Raw genomic sequence first — 25,483 nt, forward strand, 5'->3', positions numbered from 1 at the left:
TCAGTAAAACACAGGAAAGGCAGTTTAGTCATCAGACAGCAAACTTTAAAAAACACCTTTTAACTCTGGGGGAGAATATTGATATAGATATGTGTAAATGTTCAGAGTAGGGACCCGAAATCTGGGTAAGGTTAAAATGAAAATATATAGCATCCTATTATACTTCAGATATCATTGTCCAGTTTTTTTGTACTGTACATGAAATATAAGCTTCTCTCCTGTGTATTTCTAGGTTCAAGAAGCCAAGTGGTTTTGTGTGCTGGGCTGCAGTGTGGAAGGTAGTGGGTTCATAATAGGATTTATTTTTAAATACAAACTTTTTGCCTTTGGTAATCACTGCATTCAGTTTTAAACAGTGGCACAGAATAATACATTTTTTTATTTTTTTTTATGTAGAATAAGATTCAAGTGTAATCACAAAACACACATTCATATACTAAATTAAATATTGTGTATGAATGTGTATTTTACTAGTAGTCAAATATGTGTTATTGAAAATACAACATTCTTAACAAAAGTGTGTGGTATTTTATATTTTCTTAATAATAGGCACTGCATGTTCCTACATCCCACTGATTGCACTCCAGTTTACGCCTTTACTGGGGCAACAAAAAATACTTATTATTTAGCTCCACCTGCTGTCGTTTTTGAGTATAACCTGTCTCCTCCTCTTTCCTCATTCTGGTTTCAGAGCTCACGCGCCTGCCTGCTTGCCTGCCTGCTGGCTGGCTGGCTCCAGCACGGGAGGAAGACTCTCTCCCAACGTCATTTTATTTTCCCCACCCTCCCAAATGGTATCTTTTTTGTGAAGCTAGTACAGTTGAAGGCTGGAGTTAGTAAAAGTGCAGGACAGACGGCAATGTGAGAGGCATTTGTTTTTAAAGACTGGCAACAACAACAAAAAAACACCAACTTGATTTAAACATCAGCTTTTGAAGATGTGTTTTTATTAACTACACAAACATATCACAGACTTGATGGCAATTTCAGAATAGTGCACCAATATTGTTTGCAGAAGAATGAATGCGTTATTTCTACTAAAGGTTTAAGTAGTTGATCGTAAAAATGCATCCAGGAGTCTGTGCCTAACTGAATCTGTGGAGATGTTTTTTTGTTCGTTTCTCAGTCAGGATCCACTGGGATTGTTAATTATAAAGTAATAAGATAAGGAAGAACGTGAATTAGTGTTATATTAGCTATACACGCTTTGCTAATTTAATCATAAAGAAGACGGACATTCAGCTGGTTTAAGTCTGATTCTGATTACAAAATCATAACATCAGAAGGAACGGGAAGAGGGCGATTCTCAGTTTAGCTACGAAAGTGACCGGACTCCCTCCCTGACTTCCCTAGTGCTGAGTCTTAAGAAAGTACCAAATCTCAGAGGGGCGCGTCTGGAGAGGAAACGACAAAAACACTGCTTTGTGTTGTCTGCGTTTTTAATCATACGTGCGGAGGACTTTTCCGTTCAATGAGTTGGATTTAAAACAGCACAAAGGACCTATACCATATTGTTGGAACGTGGCTTATTCTATACCTTAATTGTATATTTTTCCGGATAAATCAGTACTGTACGAGTATAGCCAACTAAGAATATATTTTTTTTATTGATATTTTACTTTTTACTTTAACTTGACACAAGATAAACTATACAGCTCATATTGTTTTTCCCTATTGTTTATTTTTAAATTAACTGTTTCCTGCGTTTGCCGTGAAGCAGGCTTTCTGAAAAAACACGTTTCTGAGTGCTGTTCTTAGCTGTTATCGCATTCGCCTTCTTCATCTCTTACATGTACGGTCAGTAAGGCGGTGAAAGCAGTATTCGTTCTGGTTTTGTCCCGGAATCAATACGATGGCTTCTTTGGGAGCCCAGAAAGTGCCCAAAAGTGAGAAGTTGGACGAGGCACAGGCGCTCGCGAGGAGCTGTGCGGGGAGACCCGACTTTCTGCCTTGTGACGGGCTCTCGATGTGTGCCACACATAGCCATGGGAAGTGCTTTAAACTGCACTGGTGCTGTCACCTCGGCTGGTGTCACTGTAAGTGCCCTCTTTCTATTCAGTTTATATTGATAACATGTTATTTGGTTTAAATGGTTTTGAAAAGCGGGTTAATTAAATACGGTAAGGCAATTATTCCAGGAAAGTCGCTGCCCAATTATGTTTTGTACGAAGCCGTGTATATTTTTTGTTACGATCATATTTGTTCTTTGTTCTATGCAAAAAAAAAAAAAAAAAAACATTTTTTTTTTAACGTATAATTTGTGAACATCCATTCTTAATATTTATACGAAAAAATACGATACAAACCCATCTGCGTCGCATATGCTGTTGTTTTTTTTAAAACACATATTTAACTCAAGGCAGATGTTACTAGAAGAGGTTGCATTTTCACTTGCACTAAATCAGTGTATTTCGCTGCTGCCAGCGGCACAAAACACATTCTTACTACAATATAACTTTCCATTTCCCTTTCTCAATAAAACATGCATCTATCTTTATTCAGCCCTGATGTTAAACTACTGCCAGCAGTATTTTTAAGTCTTCTTACTGGCAGTAGAAAGCACTGGTAATAGGACAGGAATTGACACGGAGAACGGTAATGTGCGCGTTTTAACACTTTTTCGATTTGCCATATTGACTTGTTTCACCGTATCCATTCTGCTACTCTGCTTGATGGCGTTGTAGCCTATAGTAAACTACATTGTATCATTGAAATTCACACAGTAGCTTCCTAACAAAATGTTTTCTGTTCAATAAATACAACCAGGTTTGTTATTCACATTTAGCAGGAACATCAGGGCTGAAGAAAGAAATCACATTTTATTGGCCTTGGGAAAAGGAAAAGAGGCCAGTGTTCCGACCCTAGTAGGCTTGAGGGGAAACACCCAGTTGCTATTTGGAAGGAACTCTGTGACTTAAACTGAAGTTTAGTATTCAAAATACAGTGTAGATTCTTCAATGGGCCAAATGTAACCTATGTAATGACTTGGCTGTATTGTAAACAAAATACTGTATTTAGCGAGGGTACTATCATGTGATAAAAACCACAAATTAAATCATGTGCATGTTTTTCAGTGTTCTGCAGATAAGAGAGAATGCTGTAGTTGTACATTGTTTATACTAGATATGGAAAAAATGTAAAGCACCCTTTTGATTTATCATGTCCAATCATGTGAGGCCCTACAGCCTATTGGCAGTGTTATAGCACACAGTACATGGTTATTTTAGCAGAAATGGTCTGCAACCCAGCCGTTTAGTTAAAGTTAGAAAAAAAGAAACTTGTTTGGTTCATTATTGCCATCATCTAAATAATTATTAATACCTCGGTGAGACTTTAAAACTGCATTTTGTAGTTCAGAACAGTGTTAAGACTCTTAGAGGTTAATATCCATATAACACAGCAAATGTAGGTATCCTGCATATTATGCAATGCTTTTAGACACAGATGTTTTAAAAGAGACTGCCTACAGCACACAGGATTTTAGCAGGCAACACCCTGCCCTCTAAGATTTCAACTGGCCAATCATATTTCAAATAGACTTCCATTAAATTGATGTTGACCTCCATTTTAATAACTGCAGCTAAGGGAGGATCTTCCAACTAGTTAGTTTCGGTTTATTGTATTTAAAATGTCAGTTTGCTCCGTATCTGCCTTACTAAGAGTTTCATATTTTGCAGTATGGGTTTGTTGGATGCGGATAGATTGCAGTGTCCTCATCTGTTTAGTCACAGATTTGTGAAGGCTATGGATAATGACTGTGATATTGTACAGCTACTGTACAATGCAAATCTGGTTCATTAAGCACTATTCACATACAAGCACCACAAAAGCACTTCAGATCTATGCGATGGACATTACTTATGCAAAAGCAGGGCTCTACTGTACATAAAATAGAAAAATATCCCAGGAGTAGAGTATGTTGTGTAGGGCTTACTTTGATTAACTACAAAACAAATTATGCCAAATAACAAAGTTAAACATTGTTTTGTTTATTCCCATAATAAATAGTACATTACGTTGCCACAGCATTTTAATTGATTTTATTTTATTTTCATTCCTTACCAGTGCTGTTTCTTCACATAAACAGTGGCCATAGACACTTTTTCATAAGCTAATAACACAAGGTTTACTTGTGCCTTTTTGTAACTGAGCGAGCAAACGAAAACTGAAATTTAAACTTCAAACACTTCAAATAAAACAAACGTGTAAATGGCATTGTGAAATGAAGGTGAAAAAGAAACCTCAGTTTTGCTTCTCATTTATTACATTCCACATAATAGAAAGTTGCAACAAAAAATATACACTATCAGGGCTGGACGTGAACTTTTTAAAGAAGTAGTGAGGATTTTCTACCTGGCTGGAAAATAGGGAGCAAAATGGTCTCATTCAGAAGCGGTTTATTCAACTAATAATTATATATAAAAATAATAAAAAAATATAAACTTACTGTTTTAAATAGACTGAATAACCCAAACTATCACAAAGTAGGCCTATATTTTAATCATAAAAATCATAGATTTCTGTAACTAACAAATCATACACACCTATAAAGACAGCGATTTAAAAAAACAAAAACAAAACTGGTTTGAAAATGAAAGCTAATTCCACCACTGTAGTGCTGCATTTAAAAAGATTCACGCAACCTGTTATACTAACTGGTTCGTTCATAAATATGTATGCTTGCACCCTGCCTTTTCACTGCATGTTTAAATGCTGTACAATATAGAAGAAATGAACTAAGAAGTAATAATAAGTAACACAATAAGACATATCAACCAAGGGTTAAAAAATAAATCCTCTGTTTTATTAAACACTGACATTAGTTAGATGTGTATGTGTGCGCATATATATATATATATATATATATATATATATATATATATATATATATATATATATACACACACACACACACACACACACACACACAGTACCAGTCAAAAGTTTGAGTACACCTGCTTGAAACCAGGTTTTTCATGATTATCTATGCTTTTAACTGTATAAACTTGTCTATAAAGACTTAATATTTCATTATATGATATGTGTACTTATATAAGCTGATAATCATAAATTAACTGCATTCAGAAATTTAATTTTTAAATGAAAATGTAAATCTTGTCAATTTCAATGAAATGGTCACCCAAAGCAAGGTTATTTCTGTCTGAAGTGTGTATAACACCGTGTTAGAACACTGGCCTAAGTATAAAAGTGTCTTTGTTAGATGGTCTCTGAGTTAACTAGCATGTTAACTAATTAACCTTTTGTCACCAATTATTGTTAACAGGTGAGGGTCCATGATTACTATAAATATAGGTAGCATAGGCACAAGTTTGTCATTCCTGAATGTAAGGGAGCAGAAAATGGCAAAATACACTCAGTTAACAAAGAAAAAAGACAGTCTGTAATTACTTTAAGAAATGAAGGTCAATCTTTAAGGCAAATTGGAAGAACTTTGCAAGGGTCTGTAACTGCTGTGGCCAAGACCATCAATCAATTTGAAGAAAGTGGCATTCATGAGGACCGAACAAGGTTAGGCAGGCCAAGGGTGACCTCATAATCGGAGAACAAGTTCATTCGCATCACAAGGCTGCGAAACCGGTGATTAACTGTCCCTGAAATACAAGCTCAGCTAAATGCTACTAGAAGTACAGATGTTTCAACATCAACTGTTCAGAGGAGATTGCGTGAAGCTGGCCTAACTGGAAGAATTGCTGCAAAGAAACCATTATTAAGAGTGCAGAATAAGAGGACGAGACTTGCCTGGGCCAAAAAACACAGAAACTGGATGTTTGAGAAGTGGAAGTCGGTCTTATGGAAATTCAAATTTCAAATATTTTGGTCCAGTCGCTCAGTATTTGTAAGACGCAGAGTGGGTGAGCGCATGAGTTCTGCATGTGTGGTTCCCACTGTCAAGCATGGAGGAGGCAGTGTCATGGTCTGGGGTTGCTTTGCTGGTGACCGGGGTGTTGGTGATCTTTACCAAGTCCATGGCAAGCTCAGCCAGCATGGCTATCATAGCATACTTCAGAGGCATGCCATTCCATCAGGATTATGACTAGTTGGGCAGTCCTTCATTCTTCAGCAAGATAATGACCTGAAACATACCTCAAAGTTGTGCAAGAACTATCTGGCGAAGAAGGAAAGTAAAGGACAACTCAATCTAATGACCTGGCCTGCCCAGTCTCCAGACCTCAATCCCATAGAACTTTTATGGGACAAACTGGACAGAAGAGTCAAAGAAAAGCTACCCACAAGTGCCCTACATCTCTGGGAATTGCTGCAGAAGAGCTGGGAAGACATGTCGGGTGATTTCCTGCTGAAACTTCTTAACTGAATGCCTTGTGTTTATAAGGCTATTTTGAGGAATCCAAAATTTAGAGACAATTTTCAATTTTCTTGAACATTGCTTTGATACTCCTTATGTTTTGTTTTGTTTTTATTGTAACATGTTTTCATTTTCAACTATTTACAGAAACTTATACGACGTAAAACATTGTCAATTATGAAAAAAACCTAGTTTCCAGCAAGTGTACTCAAACTTTTGAATGGTACTATGTATATATATGTATTGCAATGACCCGTGCCCTTGAATATGAAGCAGAAGACGGAGACATTGCCAGGTACAATTAATAATCAATTTATTAATTGAAATCACATTGTCCCTGTTTGGGCCAAGACTACGCCACAAAAACAATAAAAAATAATTATCCCTTTTTGTTATTCTCTCCTCCCCACTTTCCCTTTCTCTGACTGTCACTCTACGCCACTCCCAGGCGTCGATCACACACACTCTCTCGCAGGCCCTCTATCGCACTGTAATTGACCCAGTTCTGTGCATTCATTTGTTCTCCACTCGAACCTTCAACTGTGTTTCCTTACATTTCCACGCAGGCGGTACTTATATTATACCCCTTCCACTGCTCCCGCGCACTTCACTCAGACTGACCAACAGGGTCTATCCCTGCTCCTTTCCCCATTCTAGGTGGCGTGGTTGCACTCTTACAATGCATGTAACATATACACAGGACAAGACAACCAGACAGACAAACAAAGGGACAACATAAAAGTCCACTAGACAAGCACCTGTGTTAAAGCACACATTTCACTAGTTAAACAGGAGAAGCATGCAAGGTAGTGATAATCTAATATAAAAAGAAAAAAGACAGATAACGAACGCACCTCAAGATTGTATTACGTCTATTATTCGTACTAAGACAAGGAAGTCGTTACTTGGATCATGGTAACGTTATAGCTAGCTATTTGTTCCAGTGTTGTTTTTTTTCATAGTCAGAATTTTGGTGAAGTAATAATTGTCTGCCTATTATGTGTTCATTTTTAGCGTGGGTGAAACCAGGGTTAACATTATAACAAACTAATCTCCATGACAGATTAAATTAGATTAAATTATAAACATTGAATAAACTTAATGACCTGTTAGGTCATTTCCTGTTATCTTATAAAACCGTAATGTTTTTAACAGTTATTTAATTAGATTTTTGGTCTATAAAATAAACTTCATATCTCAAACCTCAGTCAATCGGGAAGCTCCATTATAAATGGTTTCCCGCTTTATGAAAGATACTAATAATGTGTTTAAAAAAAAAAAAAAACACTAATACCGGTAATTATTCACTCAGAGTCAGTCTGCAGTGTAAGGTATCGGAAAAATGCTACTGCATAAAAAAACTAGTATCAAATTAAAAGTTTTGGGTAGCAAAATGCTACCAAATATGTTACCTTTGAACCTTGATATATGTCGTGCTTGCCTTTTTTCTATCCCATGATATTGGCATGCTCTAAAGCAGCACAACATATTTTTGACCTAGATGGTATGGGGTGCCATGTTTTTTTTTCCAGATTTAACTTAAATCTTGTATTTTTCCCTGATTTATAAATGTTGTGAAAATCTTTTTTTTTTAAATGTGTACATTCAGATATAATTTATAAATTTTAAAACATTTAGCACTTTGCTAAATCTTTATTTTAAATATATATCTATATATCTATATATATATCTATATAAATATCTATATCTATATATATATCTATATCTATATCTATATATATATATATATATATATATATATATATATATATATATTAAATATGTGTTTTGAGAATCAGGATTTAGCTGTTTGCAATTAAATCTGGGTTTTGTGAACTTAAATATTTAACTAAATCCTAAATCTCTAAAATGATTATAACATTTAGCTCAATATTTAACTAAATCCTAAATCTCTTAACAAGATTTAACATTTAGCTAAATATTTATCTGGCCAACTAAATCTGGAGTTTGTATGCAAATGAGCTCAGCCCACTTTGTCTTTTCATGTGATTTGATTGGCTCTTGTAATGTTGAAATTTGCATATTACCCAATTAGCTTTACAAGAGCCAATCAAATTGCATGAAAGCACAGAGTTCTGTGCATGGGTAACATTTAAATTTCATTTTGCTGTTGGGTAGTTAACAGGGAATTTTACATACTGCTACAATACATATCAGATTTAAAAGTATGTACTGTATTACAGTACATGTGTCCTCTCTTTTGGCAAGTGATATTTTCAGAATCATATTTTTCTTAATTAAAATACTACTTCTGTACTGTACCAACAAAACCAATACAGAACATCTAAATGGAAGTCTTCTTATTTTAAAACACAATCCTTTCAGATATGTATTTTTTATATTGTATCTTTTTTGTGTTCCCTGAAAAAAGGGTTGGAACAGGCCAAATTGAAATAATCAGATATGCATCCCATGCATTTAACCGTCACTGAAGTCAAAATTGTACAGGGTCAGATATGTGAGTGCTGACCGTATACCTAAAATCTAGTTGCTAAATGTATGTACTTGATAATTGCCTTCAAATGTTGGTCCACCACAGTTTAAGTCATTAAAATAAACCGAAATACATAGTCTAACCTTATCTATCAATCTTTTATCTGAGCTTGTCCTCAAATATTTCAATGCTACAGACCTGTTTACAGGTCTAGGAAAAATAACTATTTTCAAAACCAGTAGTATAGGAAATGTAATTTAAAAACAGTAACCAGGTAAACTAATCTACTAGATTAATAAATAACCCTTTTTAAAAATTTTTTTTTTTTCAATATAAGGTGTGGAAAATATTTGTTATCCTGGGTAGTCTTTCTGTAAAGTACCAAACAACAAAACAAACAACAGTTGTGATGAAGATAACTGAAGGTGTTTTTGTATGCGTGTTACCACTGAATAATTGCACACAGCCATGGTAGTTTTTGTAATGGGTACTGTCTGAAAGCGTCATAATTAAAATGCAATCCTTGGACTAGAGCTGAAAGGGTTAAACCTACTAAGCTGGTCCAGGGCTTTCCTGCAATCAGTTTCATCCCATTAACACAGTAAACAAAGGGGGACCATAGCAGAAGGCTCAGTAATGTTATATGCATTCCCCATTTTAACAAAGCTTGTTCTCAAGCAGACACAAGCTCTTATGCCTCTTAACCCAGGTTCAAGGAGCGCCAGTGTCAGGGATCAGCAACTTCAGAGAGGAAAATGTGCCTCACAAGCCAGCAAACAGAGCAGCAGTCTGCAGTGTCTGTGAGTGACGAGTCGGCGTAAGGATTTCTGACCCCTGCTGGTGAGAGGAAGTCACACGCTGCATAGCTGCTTGTGGCTCTTTTACACAGAGGTTAGGGGATAGTGTGGTCAGCTACTGAAAATCTCTATACAATCTTTATATAATCACAGTTTCAGAGGCTGAAACAGAGATCACAGATGCAACCCGCCCTAATGGTCAGAAATACAGCATTTAGAAGTTTAGGCAGAATAGTTAGTAAAAGAGCTAGTAAGCATATTAAATAATGAGCTAAGCAGAAACAATAAAAGAGAACGAGAGAGAACACATATAACAGGATATTAAACAGGAAATAAATGAAATAGTATGAGGATATTGATAATATAAAGTAACCCTATAACATACAGTGTATTTAGACCTGCTCAATTTTAATTAAAACAGGTCCTAAAATAATCACAAAAAGTGAAACCATTTGGAGAATACAGCAGTTTCCTAATGGTATGATTTTCTCATTAGATGGCATGAGGATAAGGCAGAAGTTTCCTAGCCTGTACTGTACTCTGCCTGATATGCCCAGAGGAATTCATGAAGTGTATTTACAGTACGAAGTGTAAGTCTGCATGTAAAGATCATGAATATGCATTCTGCGTACCGCGCTTGCATGTAATGGAATGTGCAGTTCCTGTAAAATTCCCTAGCTGCATGCACTTTGGTACACTGAATTCTGAGCAATAGAAGTTTAGCGAGCAGGAGCGAAATTAAGTCCCAATGGATGCACTGAAGGCGAGGAAGAGAGAGGGGTTTAAAGGAGAAACAGCATTTTGTGATGAATAATGGTTTACATCTTTTAGGGATGGGAATTTCGAATAATTAGATATTCAAGTATTCTACTACAATTTTTTTTTTTTATGTTCAACCTCTAATTAGAATGACAGGTCTATTAGAAGCAATCAATCTGTTATACAGTAAGTAAGGTATTGGAATAGGAAAATAAAAAGTAGAAAATCAAAATTCACACTACTTTAATAAAAAAAAAAAAAACTACATATATTTAAAACTGTAAACTGCATTTTGATCTTGTTTAACAACTGCTATAAAATATAGACTACTTACATAACTTAAACAGACACTAACCTCCGCATGTTGATTCCAGAAGATTTAAAAAAAAAAAAAAAAAAAAAAAAAAAAAAAACATAAATAAAAATAGTGCTGCTTTTGGAAAAAACTTTTTTCAGAAACTTTGTATTGTCCATGTACGCGTTATTAAAAAAAATGTCAACGTGTTCGAGGGAAAGACGACTACGCAAATCTGATTACTATAAATCTGGCAGCTGAAAAAACTCTCCTGCTGGTACAGATGTAGCTGGGATACACATAGGTCTTTGCTAAACGTGCTAGTTTTCTGGAGCTGTTTTCATTCACTCCCCACAATGCAAGTGGGTCTTGATAAGGCGCAATACACACGTCAAGAACGTACTTTTCAAGTTATGTTTGCAACGAGGTGGTTTCCACGAAGTATTCCTCACCATAGTGTTGCCATAATGTATGCTTGTCAGCGCGAGTTTTTTTTTATTTTATTTTTTTATTATTTTTATTATTATAAACAGATGGACCAGCTGCTTCCATAGATGTGCGTTTCCCTTACGCGATGTCAGCAGTGCTATCCGTATCCGGCAGATTTGAAAGCGGTTCATCCATTTTCTTTCTTACAACAATTCTAACTGCATCGTCAGTAAACTTAAGATGTTTGTGTCGAGGGACCAAAAATGGTGCGATGAGTATGTGTCGTTTCTGTATCTGAAGCTTACCTGAAACCTTGCTTAATATAATTTTAGGGATTGACATGTCAGCACTGTATCTGGATCCAGAGCGTGTCTGCCGATGAAAATAAAAGTATGGCTAAAAATAAAACACTATTCGACGTTGAAACGACATTTCAACGTCCCGTAGAATATAGAATAGTCGTATTTTAGTAACAATTTAATTAGTTTAAAAAGCGCGAGGTTTCGAGTAAATATATAAAGAAAAGGCAGTGTATATTTTAGCACTACTACAAGACCACGTACCGAATTAAGACGAATAGACTAAATAATAGTGAATATTTTGTAACAATTTTATTGGTTTAAAAGCAAACAAGATTATCCATAAACTAATGTTCACAGAAAATAAATATAAAAAGAGAATTTCGACAAAAGCTGCCGCGAAGCACTGTGGTTGAAAGTGAAAACGTTACCCACGTAACGTTTTTTCCCCCAGAAATCAGAAATGTAGAAACATTAATCTGTTAACGTTTCTCTCGTGAGACTAGAGGTTGGATGGACACTTCTGACGCACCACACAGAGCAGTGTTGGCACATTTCAAGGAGCGCAATACTGGCAGCAGCTCTTCGATATCTTGCCATCTGTTATCCGTTAGGTCCAGTGTTCGGCCTCTTGTTAGTTTCGTGTAAGACCTGACAGATAACACTGCTACAAGTGCCCATGTCTGCTCTTGAAGGCGTTCAAACATTTTGTGGATTGAATTCCATCGTGTACGACAATATTGCACAAGACCCTGCTCGGGCAGGTTTTGCTGCTGCTATTTCAACTTTAAAGCCTGAGTTGCAACGGTGCTATATGACTATATGCTATATTATTCTAGAAAGTTTAAATCTATCATTAATAGCTAGCTGTAGAGTCTAGGCAAAGTACAAATTTGATTCCCACTTAAGAAATGCATTGTTTGCTGAAACAATGTTGCTTCAGCAGATCTGCTACTGTACTACTGTTATGGTTTCCGGTAGACTTTTGCAATATCATATTTTAGTTTCTTTGGTTAAATTAAAGATTATGTTCCTATAGTTTTCTTTTTTTCAATTATGTCTCAATCCTGGTCATTCTGAGCTGTCGACAGTGGCAGCCCTTAAGTGGGCCCAATTCATGGAACTGTGATGTGTGTTTTAGTTTACTGTTGTGTTTCAGAACACCCTTTTAAAAGATGTAGTGCCTCATGTTCGCAGTAGCATTTCCTTATTTAAAAGACAAGCTCAAAACAGGCCATGTATGAACACTGACATTATAAAACCAAGAACTCGCCGACAGTAAGTGGCCATTCCACTGCAGTGCAATTGAAAAGAAATATGAAGAAAACGTGTTTTAAAAATCATTTTATTATAAGTTATAGAAAGCACAGGCCTGCCTTACTGGAGTACTTTTCACACTCTAAACACCACAGATATATATCAGTCTTTTTAATAAGAGAATAACGAGTGAGTTTTAGTTTCATGAAACACAGTTTTTGATTATCCATCTGTAATAATTATTATGTGCATTTTCGAAAAGTGCTTGCAGCTAACAATAGTAAATCTTACCTGTTGTGCACTTCCGTTCACTATATATATAGGTCTGCAGGGTTGGCAATTTTTTTCATTTAAATCAGATTTTTTTCCTTTTTTTTTAAATTATGGAATTTTTTTTTGTAGTACCGTAGTCGTAGCTTTACAGGATCTCCAAACTGTAAATTTAAGGATGTTGAAAAGGGTGGTATGTGAATAGTTACATACCAAACTAAATTACTCAATCTTAAATGTACATATATAAAGCAAATGCATCATTGTGGCATCCTCTAAATGTGAACTACAGTATGTGAACTACAAGAATTTAGCGATGGAGTACGCCAGAGAAAAATCCCCCTCACTCATCCCAGCCATTCTTTTGCTTTACCTTTCTTTGATTTCTGTGTCAGTCCAAACACATGCAAGAGATTTAAATCGTGATTTAAATTGACTTAAAAGAAACACACATGCAGTTTTGAGAAATCCTATGTTTTAGCAAACATGTATTTTCATTTTATAAAGCATAAGTTTTAAATAAATAATACGTTTGCTTGCTTTGCCCACCAGGAAATCTATTAATGGTTTCACTTCCTAGGTCCATTCACCTCAGCAGTGAAAGCAAGGCCTGCAAACCGATTTTATTTTTACCTAGTGTAGTACCAGATATCATGTTTTAAAATGAAAGTACATGTTTGCTAAAACATTGGTTTCCTTCAAAAGTATGGAATTATTTTGTTAGCTGGAATCACTTAAAGAAAGGGTCATGGCAGCCACCTGAAATCATATTTGCTGAGCACACAACAGCATACAAAAGAAAGCCTAGGTTTGCAGTGTGTATCACACTCTTCCACTGCAAGCTGCTGTACGGTGCAAACAAGACAAGACCATGGCACACCATACCATATGCTGAATAATACATTAACGGGCAGGGAGCCAGTGCTAGTGTCTTAAGTAATTACATAGGTACCTGAGAGAAGGACAAGCGACGGCAGTGGGGATTGACCTTGGTTACAAAACAATAACTGTCCTGCTTGACCACAAGGGCTTCTGGCCAATAGATAATCTCTTAACCCATAACATGATCTTCACAATACCGCTTTACAGAACTTGAGCTTTCTGCTTCTGTGATTTCAAATGATTTCAGCCTTGTGTTCTGTGGAATTCTAGGACTGCACATGGAATTTTAAAACACCACTGTGTCACTCTTTGCAAACTGGATGCCTGAGTTTTTGCTGAATAGAAATAATGCTGTGTTGTGTGAAACGCGGGAGTGTCTACATGCGCAATGCAGAAAATGTATTGGTCAGTGTTTAATGGATGATACCAATAATACAACTTGACAGATAGAATCAGAATACAGCTTTGTATCAAAAAGTCAATACCTAAAAGCGTTTGGGACTAGGTTTACAGTGCTAAGCTTCTGGTTCAGTTCAAAGTTGGCTCCACTTGAAGTACAAAATCTATTTTAAATTTTTCGTTTGAGGGTTTTTTTTCCCGTTTTTTTTTTTTTTTCCCCCAACTAGTTTTGGAATTTTACACTGGAGCTTAGTAAAGCTGGCCATTGACTATTAACTGGAAAATAAAAAGTGCACGACCACAATATGGCAGCGCCATAAAGCCAAGCTCAAGGTCACTAGCAACTTTCGCCCAAGGAATTTAAAAACACAAATATAAGTGTTTTGCTTATAATTTTAAAAAGACACTGGTTTCTATTTCAACTACAGTGTCCATAACACCACCCTGTGTATTATAAACTCTTTTGCAGACCTCATTTCACAGTATTTTTATGACTGGTGGTATTTAGATCCACCGTTGTTTACATGATTAAAATAGACTCATATACAACTATGTTTTTTTTTTTTTTTTTTTTTTTTTAGTATTACTAAATATGATTGAGCACAGTGAAGTCCACCTTAAGTTAAGGATGCTAGCCACATTTTTGTTATTCGGTGACTCCTGATTGCTTAACTTCCCCCGGTTTGGCCATATTTAAGCCTGGAAATATGACTCCCTGGGGGCATGATTTATTGACCTTTTAAAAAACTGAATAAAAAAACAGTTATTTTCTAAGTGTCCTGAGCTGTTGTGAGTAGTTGCAGCAGTGAGGTAATAGAAATGGACATTCTAAACTGGGGAAAAAGGATACAAATCTTGGCCATACCCATCACATTATACCCACAGGTTATTTTGGGCACAGATCCTATTGGTAATCAGCCATCCGCACAATTAGTTTTTTGTACGTCGATATTCTGTACACACAATGACCGCATTCTAGTGTCATTTTGGCTTACAGTATTATCATGGGTTACAATACAGCTGAATACTGTCATTCTTGTTTCAGAATTGGAAAGCCAGCCATCCTTAGATGTGAGTGATTCTAGACTTCACTATCCTAACAAAGCACCCAGGAGTTGGATTTCAGATACTCCAGGGATAAGCCGGCGCTCTTATGCGCGCTGATTAACGTGCCTTATCTGCAACAAAGCTAAGGCTCAGCATGCAAGGTGCTCAATATATTGCAACCCAGGCCAGGGCATTGAAATGCAGATTACTGTGCTCTCTGGAGTCCCCATTGATTGCAGATAAGAGTTGCCCCATCTGCGTGGTTGATTATATTGTGGTTTCAAGCATGAAGATACAGCAGATTACCTCTATCAAACTGATGAGGAGCAAAAACAAAACACATTAAATCAAAACTCTCATTGGAATCTTTAAAAAAAGTGCAAGTAAATGGCATGGAAATCTGATGTTTGTTGTCAATACCCCACTAATGATTATTTTGATATGACAAAAACATTCTTGCACTTGCCATTAGTTTGATATTGGCGATTTATTCAAAAACTAACAAGATATAAACAGAATGCCATCGGATCTATGGGAGAGGGTGCTACAGTTCTTTAGAGCCCCCAAGTCTCATGTCTGTAGTATTTTGAAATGCTTTAGCATTTGAAGCTTGTCTGTCACTCTCACACTCCCCACATAAAATACAAGGCATGCATCTATTCTGAACTGTGTTCTGGTTAAAATTCACCCCAGAGTGGCCATCCTTTGCATCAGAATGGCAATTAAAATAAGACTAAGTGAATGTAGTAAATCAGGTAACCGTTCATAATCTGCACCTACCATAGGTTTGACTTGTGCTTTTAATGTTTCTTGAAACAGTTTTTGACCTGATGTGAATCAACGTTGTTTTAAGAGATACCATCTTTTCAGACAATTAGGGTCAATTGTCCATTATTGTGTATGATAAAATACGTCACCTACAAATCTAGAATATGTACATTGTCTGTATTTTCCTTTGTTTATGAGCTAGTGACAGATGACGAGGATTTGGAGTTGATGTTCAATGATTGCTTTTTTAACTATTTAACTGTAATTAGTAGGGGATGAGTGCTTTATATCCAAACGGTGATATCACGTATTATTTGTCATTTAATCTTGTGCATCAGTTCAGAACTTGAAATCTGCTTTTCATTGCTAATTGAGAGGAACTCCTGTCTAGCCGGGAGGTATGGGAGGGTGCATAGCGACAGTTCTATTTATTACCTACTAGGATTTGCCCTACTCTTTGCTTCTAAAAATTCAGCTGGGAGCTCTGCTCTCCTCCTTGCAGTTACAGAGCTGTTGGTGCTGTGCTCTCACTATCTTACAGTGTGCACCCATCTCTTTCTGCAAGGCTTATGCTTCTGGTTGTGGTGTGCACCCATCTCTTTCTGCAAGGCTTATGCTTCTGGTTGTAGTGTGCACCCATCTCTTTCTGCAAGGTTTATGCTTCTGGTTGTGGTGAGCACCCATCTCTTTCTGCAAGGCTTATGCTTCTGGTTGTGGTGAGCACCCATCTCTTTCTGCAAGGCTTATGCTTCTGGTTATAGTGTGCACCCATCTCTTGCAGGAGGGTTATGGGAGTGAGAGGTTAACAGCCAAGTAGACCCGGAACAATTTCCTTGCCATCTGGACTGGCTACCTGTTGCCCTAGTGCCTTAATTCCCAAATCTAGTAAATCCTGACATGTTGGATTTACCAGTGCAATAGAGGACACATTTCAGCAATAACAATGGAAACAAGGATGAAGTACAGCCTGTATGCTTTCTCAGAATTAAACAAGGCCCGTTTAAAAGGGTAGTTGGAGCTGATGGTAGATGTTATGAGGGAGACAGGGGCTGTCTTTATGTAACAAAAAAAAGTATAAATAAACATGATTGCTTGAGTAGCAATATGAGCAGCCTTTACACGATTCAGACAGTCAAAACAAAACATTTTTACAAATCCTATTAAACAAAAGGTTTCTGTACACAGGCAAATGCACAATCTTCCTAACAAGGAGCCCCGCAGGCAGGAACATTATCTCTCCTCACAATTGCTCTACAGTACGCGGGTGGTACAAACCAAGTTGTTTATAATCTCACGATTACCAGACTGCTAAAAAAATAAATACACACGATCATTTCTCAGTATTACTATCACAGTTTAACATATTTATAGATACATCTTCTATTTGCACTAACCATCAAGCATAACATGAACCAAAATTATTAACTGCATTTACACAGCAAACAATGTAAACCCGTAGCCTGTTCACCTATTTATGTGATTTAACTACCTTATAAATGTCTTATTAAATATAAAAGCATTTAATTCCTGTTAAAAATGTGTTTCAATGTTTTTGTGAAAAATAAAATATAGTGGTGAATACGCAGGTTTACCAGCTTGTCACTGATCTTTGATAATCACTGTACTGTCAATTAAATTGAATCTACAGTAAGTGCCATTGTGAGCAATTAGGTTTAAAAACAATAATGTGCAATACATTGTATTTCTGATTTTGGAGGTGAAAGAGATTCATGGTTATTTGCAGTGAGTCAACACAGGAAGCACTCTACTCTGAATATGTGGTGGGTTAGTTATGCTAAATGATGAACAGGGGAAAAAACTGCTGAACGTGTCTATTCACAATCCAAACAAGGGTCAAATCAAAAATGGGAGATCTAGCAGCTATAACAAAGAGCCGACAGTTTCTAACACAATGGTGAATAGTTTGCTTTCAAAATACATACTGTACGCTGTTACAACTCAGTACAGTGCTAACACTTTAGTCAAGTTTAGTGCTTTGTGTGCATGAATAACAACCTGTCAGTCCAAAAAAAAAAAGTTGGGGCATAATGTCACACTTTCTTTTCAGGCTTGTCTTGATGAGCCCTTTGTGTGTTTTGAAGGATGCTGGTGTTGACTATGTGTAGAGGGAGAGAGAGTGAGCAATATTGATTTAAGCACAGTTCAGGAATTTCTGGGATTACAAATTCATCAGTGCACAGTTTCTTTTGACATGTCAGCTAGCACACATACTGTAAAGCTGCTCCAGTCAGACTGCTGGAAAGAGGTAGAATGCATGCAGGCAGGATTTAGAGGATAATGTAATCAAGTTCTGGATTGTATCTGACAATAAATGAGGTGTGCCACTGTCAATACATCTAGGGGATGAAAATGATCTGCTACATACACGTGAGGTGTCAGCATTTTGTAAATGTACTTAACACCATTTAAAACATATTACACCATATATCAAATTTGTATCGTTGTTAATGAAACAATAATAAAACCTTTGTTGTTTATTTATTAGCAGTATGCTTAATGTTATTGTCAACATGCTTTGGAGGATTAAGGGCTTATTAGACAGCATTTGTGCACAACCCCATCTGCTTGTATATGACAAGTGCCCTTGTAGATTACAATAAAGCTGTAATATTTAATAATTACCTCTGTATGATCATGTAGTGGCCAATATGAATCCAGTGAAAATAATATTAACTACAGTAAATCTATCCAGGGTTATGAACCAGGTTATGAAGGAAGATCACTCACAGCACAGCACATCTAGTTACAGGCTTCATTAAGAAGAGCTCTCTGGGTATAGTATCTTGCCTCTTTGAATGAAACAAGTAAATATGTCAGTGACATACACTGCTATGCAAAAGTCTTAGATGCATTATGACCATCAACAGTTTACTCAAAGTCTCCACTAGTGTTTTTTACTATTATAACAACCTTGACTCGCAGAAAGAAATAAAAACATTGAGTTCCCCTTTCTTAACACATGTATTCTTACTACAACACATCCTTTAAGTCCTGATTTCAAGAGTGACCTTCATACTGTTGAATTTGATGGACAATGACACCTGTGCCTTCTGAAGGTTCTGTTGTCAATTCAATGCTTGTCTCCTTTCTATTCCTTAAGGATATTATCTTCAAGTATTGCTCAACCTTGTTAGATAGCTTTTTGGGTCTTCCAGTCCTGGGTTTGTCAATTACAGATCTTTCTCTGTACTTGTTGATAATTCTTCAGATACTACACCTTGAAAATCGAGTGATGCAAGCTATTTCACTCAATGCTTTTCCTTATTCATGCAAGTCAAGTTTGTTATAATTGTAGAAAACACTAGTGGGGGCTTTGAGTAAACTGTTGATGCTCATAATGCATCAGAGTAGAAAAACGCAACATGTCTAAGACTAAGCACAGCAGTGTACATTCACCACCATTAGAGCTATCACAGAGACAGATAAACAGGTGCCTTTATATACCCCCAGATTCTGATGCTCCCCAGAACTAAAAAAGATTAAAAATTGGTTCTCTAGAATTTTGTAAAAGTGTAAGTGTGACATACAGGCAGTTTATGATACCCTCAATAACTGAGGTCCTTAGCAGGCTTCATCACTTGGACTAGCGGGTCTCGAGAGATAGACAATACTTTCAGGTGGAACTTGCAGGTATTTTAGCTCTCCACTGTATCCCCAGCTGGGGATAAAAATAAAACCTTTAAGAAAAGTCAAATAAATGAATAAAAAAACCTGGGGAAATACTCACCCATCCCCTGTCAGAAGCAGCCGTCATCAGAATCAGTACTGTTCTGTGTGAATTATGCAGATTACAGATGCAAGAACTGGCAGTACAAAGATAAAAAACGGTTTCTTTCCACAATCACTGTAACAGCAACGTTGTATTACTGCACTGTGAATATTTATGAGAAATCCCTGGCAATTGAGTCAGACACTAAAGCAACAGCAACCTGGCTAAGCGTAATCTTAGAAAATCCACATCTGATGACTTTCTGTGCATCAAGGATTGAACTAGTTGATACCAGAAATGCATGCATAAACTGGGGTGTTCTGGCAAAGAGTATCAGCTGTTGCCAAAAATAGAGGACTAGGGGAAATGAGGGAGGGGAGGAGTTTAGGGCAAACTTGAAACATTACTAGAGTGCAACTTGGAATTAAAAAGAAGGGCCAGAGTGACCAGACACAGTTTAATTTTGTTGTACAGCTCTAATAACCACATCTGCGTGGGAAAGAGAAAAACAGGAAATATTGCTTTAAGCTTTGTCCACACCTAAGGAATCTATTACACAGTCTGTGGGTGTTGCATTGTTGGTCACTTAGACAGGCCCTACTTTTGAGCAATCTTCTGACCATTTTTGAGTGACACATGTCATTATGTGCAACTCTTGTGAAGTATGACTTGTTGGTGACGTTGTCAAAAAGCTATTGGATGGGCTACCTCTGATGCCTGTCACAGAGGTGCCATATGAGAAAACATTGTCTCTATTCAGAAGAAACTTAATCGCTTCTGATCTTCACACAGAGAACCAAAAAAAAAACCTCTCTCATCAAACGGAAAGTGAAAAGTCGCATGACACCAATTTGGCGCTATCTTGGGTCCCACTCACAGGTCAAAGTGAAGGATGCAGATAGAGTTTTACAGAGAAGTTGCCAGTTGAAAAGGTTTATGAGATAATAGCAGTAGTAGGTGCGGCAGTGGATCTGAAAATGTATACAAGCTCCCCTGCTTTAATATCTATAGAGAGATTATTTTTAGCAATATCTAAGGCTAATAAATGTTATTTTATATTCTTGATCCAATCGTATCTATGGTAGCACCATTAGGAAGTATAATTATTTTTAACAATAGGTACCGGCACATGAATAGGGAACATAGACTTAACCTATACCTTAAAATGCACTGTGAACAATCCAATAAAATAGAAGTTTGTGACTAGAAAACACAGACTAAAAACTACAGAATAAGTAAATTAATTTTTTCTTAATCAGATCCTATAATTAAGTTTTGCATTTTTACGTGGGAGACGAGGAACGCATATTTTGAAAAAGCAAAACTACAAATGCAAACACGACACAGACTGGCAGGAGAGATTGCAGGAAGCTGGTTCCTCAATTTCAACCAATCACAATTAAGGATTTGTCACAATCTCAGTATATCTAATCTTATATATAGATCATCCTGTGCATAGAACACTATTTGAAAGTAAATAAAAAAATAAATAAAAAGATTTAATAGCCATTCCTGGATGTGATGATCATTTTTGTGATTCACAATAAGTTAATATGTTGTGTAGCTATGTCATATCACTCATTTTGAGCTGGCAGAATGGCTCAGCTTTGTGGTTCGTAAAGACAAGTGAACTATTTCTTAAGGGTGGCAGAAGGTTGATTATCTCTCTTTTTATTTATATTCTTTTTTACACCCTTATTGCCACTCATGTCTTTTTGGCTTGAAACTGATCCATGCAGCATCAACTGTGTTAACATGTAAACATGCTAAACATTTACTGTCTTCAGTAATGACATTGCAAAGGGGAGGTTCCTCAGGCCTATTAGAGTGGAAAAAAATAAGGTGACAGTAACTAATTGTATGTGTTTAATTGGCAACGTTAGAAAATTGTCACACATTGAGAACAGAGTTCACACAGCGGAAAATGAGAAAATATGAGTTCCCTGACAGCATTAATCACTGGAAAGGTTACATATGTTTCTTTTAGGACACATTGATCTGATAACTGTTACGTTTCTGTCTGTGACGAGGTTTTATTTAATGACTTTTTAACAGCAAGTAAAATGTTCAAAATGCATCTTCAGAAAGTACACAGTACTGGGATATGAATTTCAATATTCTAATTGAAGATTAATTTGATAGGCTATTTGAAATATACTACTGTATTATTCACTATGATCATCTCACATTTCTTTTATATGTTTACAGTTAAAAATTTAAATTCTAGTCGCTGACACCTCCTTTTCCAAGTGGCTGGTAAGGTAGCATAGGCATGCTGATGTGTGATGACACTCCCTGACAAATGCCATGGCTTAGTGTTGATACTTGATGGTGAATAAAACACATTGTAAGTTCACCAGGCAGTCCTGAATTAATATTTAAAAAGTTGAAGCAAAAGTAAAAGACCACTGCAAACTGGTTCCCATTTATGTTGCCAAGAAAGCCTCCCCATTCGATTTCTGGATAAACAGTTTTAGTGAAATCTATAAATATAACATGACCGTCGAAACACAGTGATAGGCAATGGTAACCAAAGCAACTAGTTACAGTTGCATTGACTGCAACCCTTGGCCCTAATGACTGTTTGTGAAATGGGGTAGCTGCAGTAAATCCAAGATTTTACAGAATTGCTCAAAGGCAGGCACTTGTGGGAAAGCAAGTAAAGAAATATTCAGAAGATTTAAAAGAGAGGTGTGATTTGTGTGATTGCTTTAAAAGAAGTGGAGACCACAAAACAGATGCTGAATTCATAAATAACATACGGAAACTATGAGGGGATTTTAAACTACACTAGTCTACTGTATACTGAAACACACAGATTTATTTCTCATACGGATGTTTGAATGTTTGTTTTCATGAAAATTTGTGAGCCATATAACTTGGAATTAACTTGATGGAATGATCTGAAAATGTATACGGCTTCATAATGGTGGAGGAACTAAACATGTAAAAGCACACACCACACCTACCCACTAGCTTCTAATAGATCAATGAGCTTAATCATTTGTGAGTGCACATTGGTGTGATATGCTGTGTTAGGCAAACACCCTTCAACTTCCTTCAACTTAGTTACACTTCACAATAGCCTGCACTAATTGAATGCAGGAAGCTTTTCAGGGGTATGCACACCATCGAAATTGATATCTGTTTCATTCCCTATATTTCTCTCTATCTCTCACAGGCAAATACGTGTATCAACCCATGACACCAGTGGGGCAGCTGCCCAGCACCTCAGTCCCGGCTACACCTACTGATCTCACAGACACCATGGATATCGCTGTCTCGCTGACCGAACGCTTTCTAAAGACTGCCTCTTTCTTCCAGCCACCACCCTGCCCAGAGTCGCCCAAGTACTGCCTGATCTCAGACCTCTTCATTGATAACTACCAGGTCAAGCGCATCAACGGCAAGATGTGTTACGTGCAGAGACCTCCCCCGCCACCGCCACCCCTCACACCGCAGCCCCAAAACCAAGATGTCAGATGGGCCGCAAACTGCAAACAGGCAGTCCCAGGTTCAGCGTCAGGAAATGGGGCCAATGAAAAGGTCAGCGTGCCCAAAATGGACCACTGTTCCTCTCCGTCAAGCTCGGAGGATTCTGGGATTAATGCGCTGGGGCTCCACTACATGGAGTCTTGCGATGAAAACTCGGAGGATGAAGACGATCTGAGTTCGGATGAGGACTCCAGCCCTGGCAGTATATGGGACCAGGACGAGTGCTCCCTGCTCTCTCCCTCCAAATCGACTGTGGAAATCATTGAAAATATAGAAACCACTGTGTAACTGACCCACATCCCATGGAACAGGTGGGGAAACAGTTTCTAGTTTTGCTACAGGGAGTTTTGCAAGCAAGAAAGGAGCTCTAGTGGCCCCTTGAAAGCCTCAAGGATTTTCAGAAACTTCAGGTCCGGCATTATTACTCACCTACCACAATTGTTTCTGATGTGCTCACGTTGCTGTCTTGTTTAAACTCTTTTCAGTTGCTTAAACTCGCTGATGGAGAGGATAACCACGTGCCTCTTTGCTACTTCCTGTTTCTTGTGGACACAATTCCAAGCATGGTTTCTTGTTCACAGATTCTAGCATGGTCTTGTATTTCCTACTAGTGTATATATATAAAAAATAAAAACACAGAAAGTTTTAATCTTGCCTCTGTATTTTTGCTGTTACAAAGAAGCATAAATAATCTGTCATGTAGTGTCACTCTTAAGTTATGTGTATTCTAAAGAGAGATAGCATTTTTAATTGAGTTGACCTCCGTGGGGCAGAAGCTAATTCACTAACTTAAGTTTTCACACCTGGCTTTTAACCAGCTCAAGTGAAACGAGATTGGTGTTCTTAACCATTAGTCCCTACAATAGTCCACGTCACAAAACCCCCAGTACGATTTGGCAGAATTGCTTGACGCAGGTCTAAATGGCAGGTGATGTTCAGGTCAGGATTGTTGTTGGAGCTGTAAGAAGGGATTAAACTGACTTTTGCTACTGTAGTGCCATTATCACTCACATTTTATAAGCACTAAATCTTTAAGTGAAATAAAAACTCAGGAGAATATGTTAATGACGCAAGAGAAGTTTCATTAGTTGAACTCGCTGTAAATCATGCATGCAGCTCATATGGTAATTGGAGGTTTCTGATGTGTTGCACAGCCTCTCAGAATGTACCATGGTTTAACCAAGAGCAAGCAGACTTATGATCAAATTAAAAATAAGTGGAGGACAGAGGTTCCAAGGCGGTCTGGTGTGATCTGGTTTTATATAGGGTATACAGATAAATACAATAGTTTGTGGAAGTCGACATGCTCCGCACACTAAGGGCGTGTTCTGGTTTACACTGATGAAGACATTAACTAAAATATTGCTCTACTTGACAGCTGGATTTTATTGGAGCATTTGACAGTATTGAGGAATTATTCACCCCCTTGGACGTTTTCACAGTTTTTTTGGGGGGGGTTTGAAAAAACAAATCAATTAAAAATAAAAATCTGAAAAGTCTTCATTGGATGACTAGGTATACGGCACCACCCAGAATCTGCTTAGAACAGGCCGTCCTCCCAAACTGTGCAGCCGGGTAAGAAGGGCATTAGTCAGAGAAGCCACCAAGAGGCCAATGACAACTCTGAAAGACCTACAGCAGAAACTGTCCATGTATCAACAATAGCTAAGGTACTCCACAAATCTGGCCTGTATGGAAGAGTGGCAAGAAGGAAGCCATTTCTGAAAAGGCCATGTAAAATCCTGCTTGAAATTTGCAAAAAGGCACGTGGGAGACTGAAAAGATGTGGCAAAAGATTCTGTGGTCCGATGAAACCAGGAATCTTAAATGTAAAGCGTTATGTCTGGCGCAAACCCAACACAGCACATCACCCAGGTAACACCATCCCTACGGTGAAGCATGGTGGTGGCAGCATCATGCTATGGGGATGCTTTTCATCGGCAGGGACTGTCAGGGTAGAGGGCAAAATGGATGGAGCTAAATACAGGCAAATCCTTGAGGAAAACCTGCTTCAGTCTGCAAAAGACCTAAGACTGGGATGGAGATTCACCTTTCAGAAGGACAATAACCCCAAGCACACAGCCAAAGCAACACTGGAGTGGCTTAAAAACAAGAAAGTGAATGTCCTAGAGTGGCCCAGTCAAAGCCTGGACTTGAATCTGATTGAAAATCTGTGGCAAGACTTGAAGATTGCTGTCCACCAACGATCCCCATCTAACTTGACAGTGCTTGAACAATTTTGCCAAGAAGAATGGACGAATATTGCATGATCCAGA

General features: G+C 37.3%; 1 protein-coding gene across 1 annotated transcript; it reads left to right on the plus strand.

Annotated features, from left to right (window-relative positions):
• Positions 1 to 768: 768 nt before the first annotated feature.
• On the plus strand, positions 769 to 23,856 carry zgc:162707 (UPF0524 protein C3orf70 homolog B). Its single transcript, XM_041264041.1, has 2 exons — positions 769 to 2,036; positions 22,894 to 23,856. The coding sequence occupies exons 1-2, from the start codon at positions 1,853 to 1,855 to the stop codon at positions 23,493 to 23,495; spliced, it is 786 nt and encodes a 261-aa protein (XP_041119975.1). The 5' UTR covers positions 769 to 1,852; the 3' UTR covers positions 23,496 to 23,856.
• Positions 23,857 to 25,483: the final 1,627 nt, after the last annotated feature.

Source organism: Polyodon spathula, chromosome 11 (genome assembly GCF_017654505.1).
Source record: "Polyodon spathula isolate WHYD16114869_AA chromosome 11, ASM1765450v1, whole genome shotgun sequence".
Taxonomy (NCBI): domain Eukaryota; kingdom Metazoa; phylum Chordata; class Actinopteri; order Acipenseriformes; family Polyodontidae; genus Polyodon; species Polyodon spathula.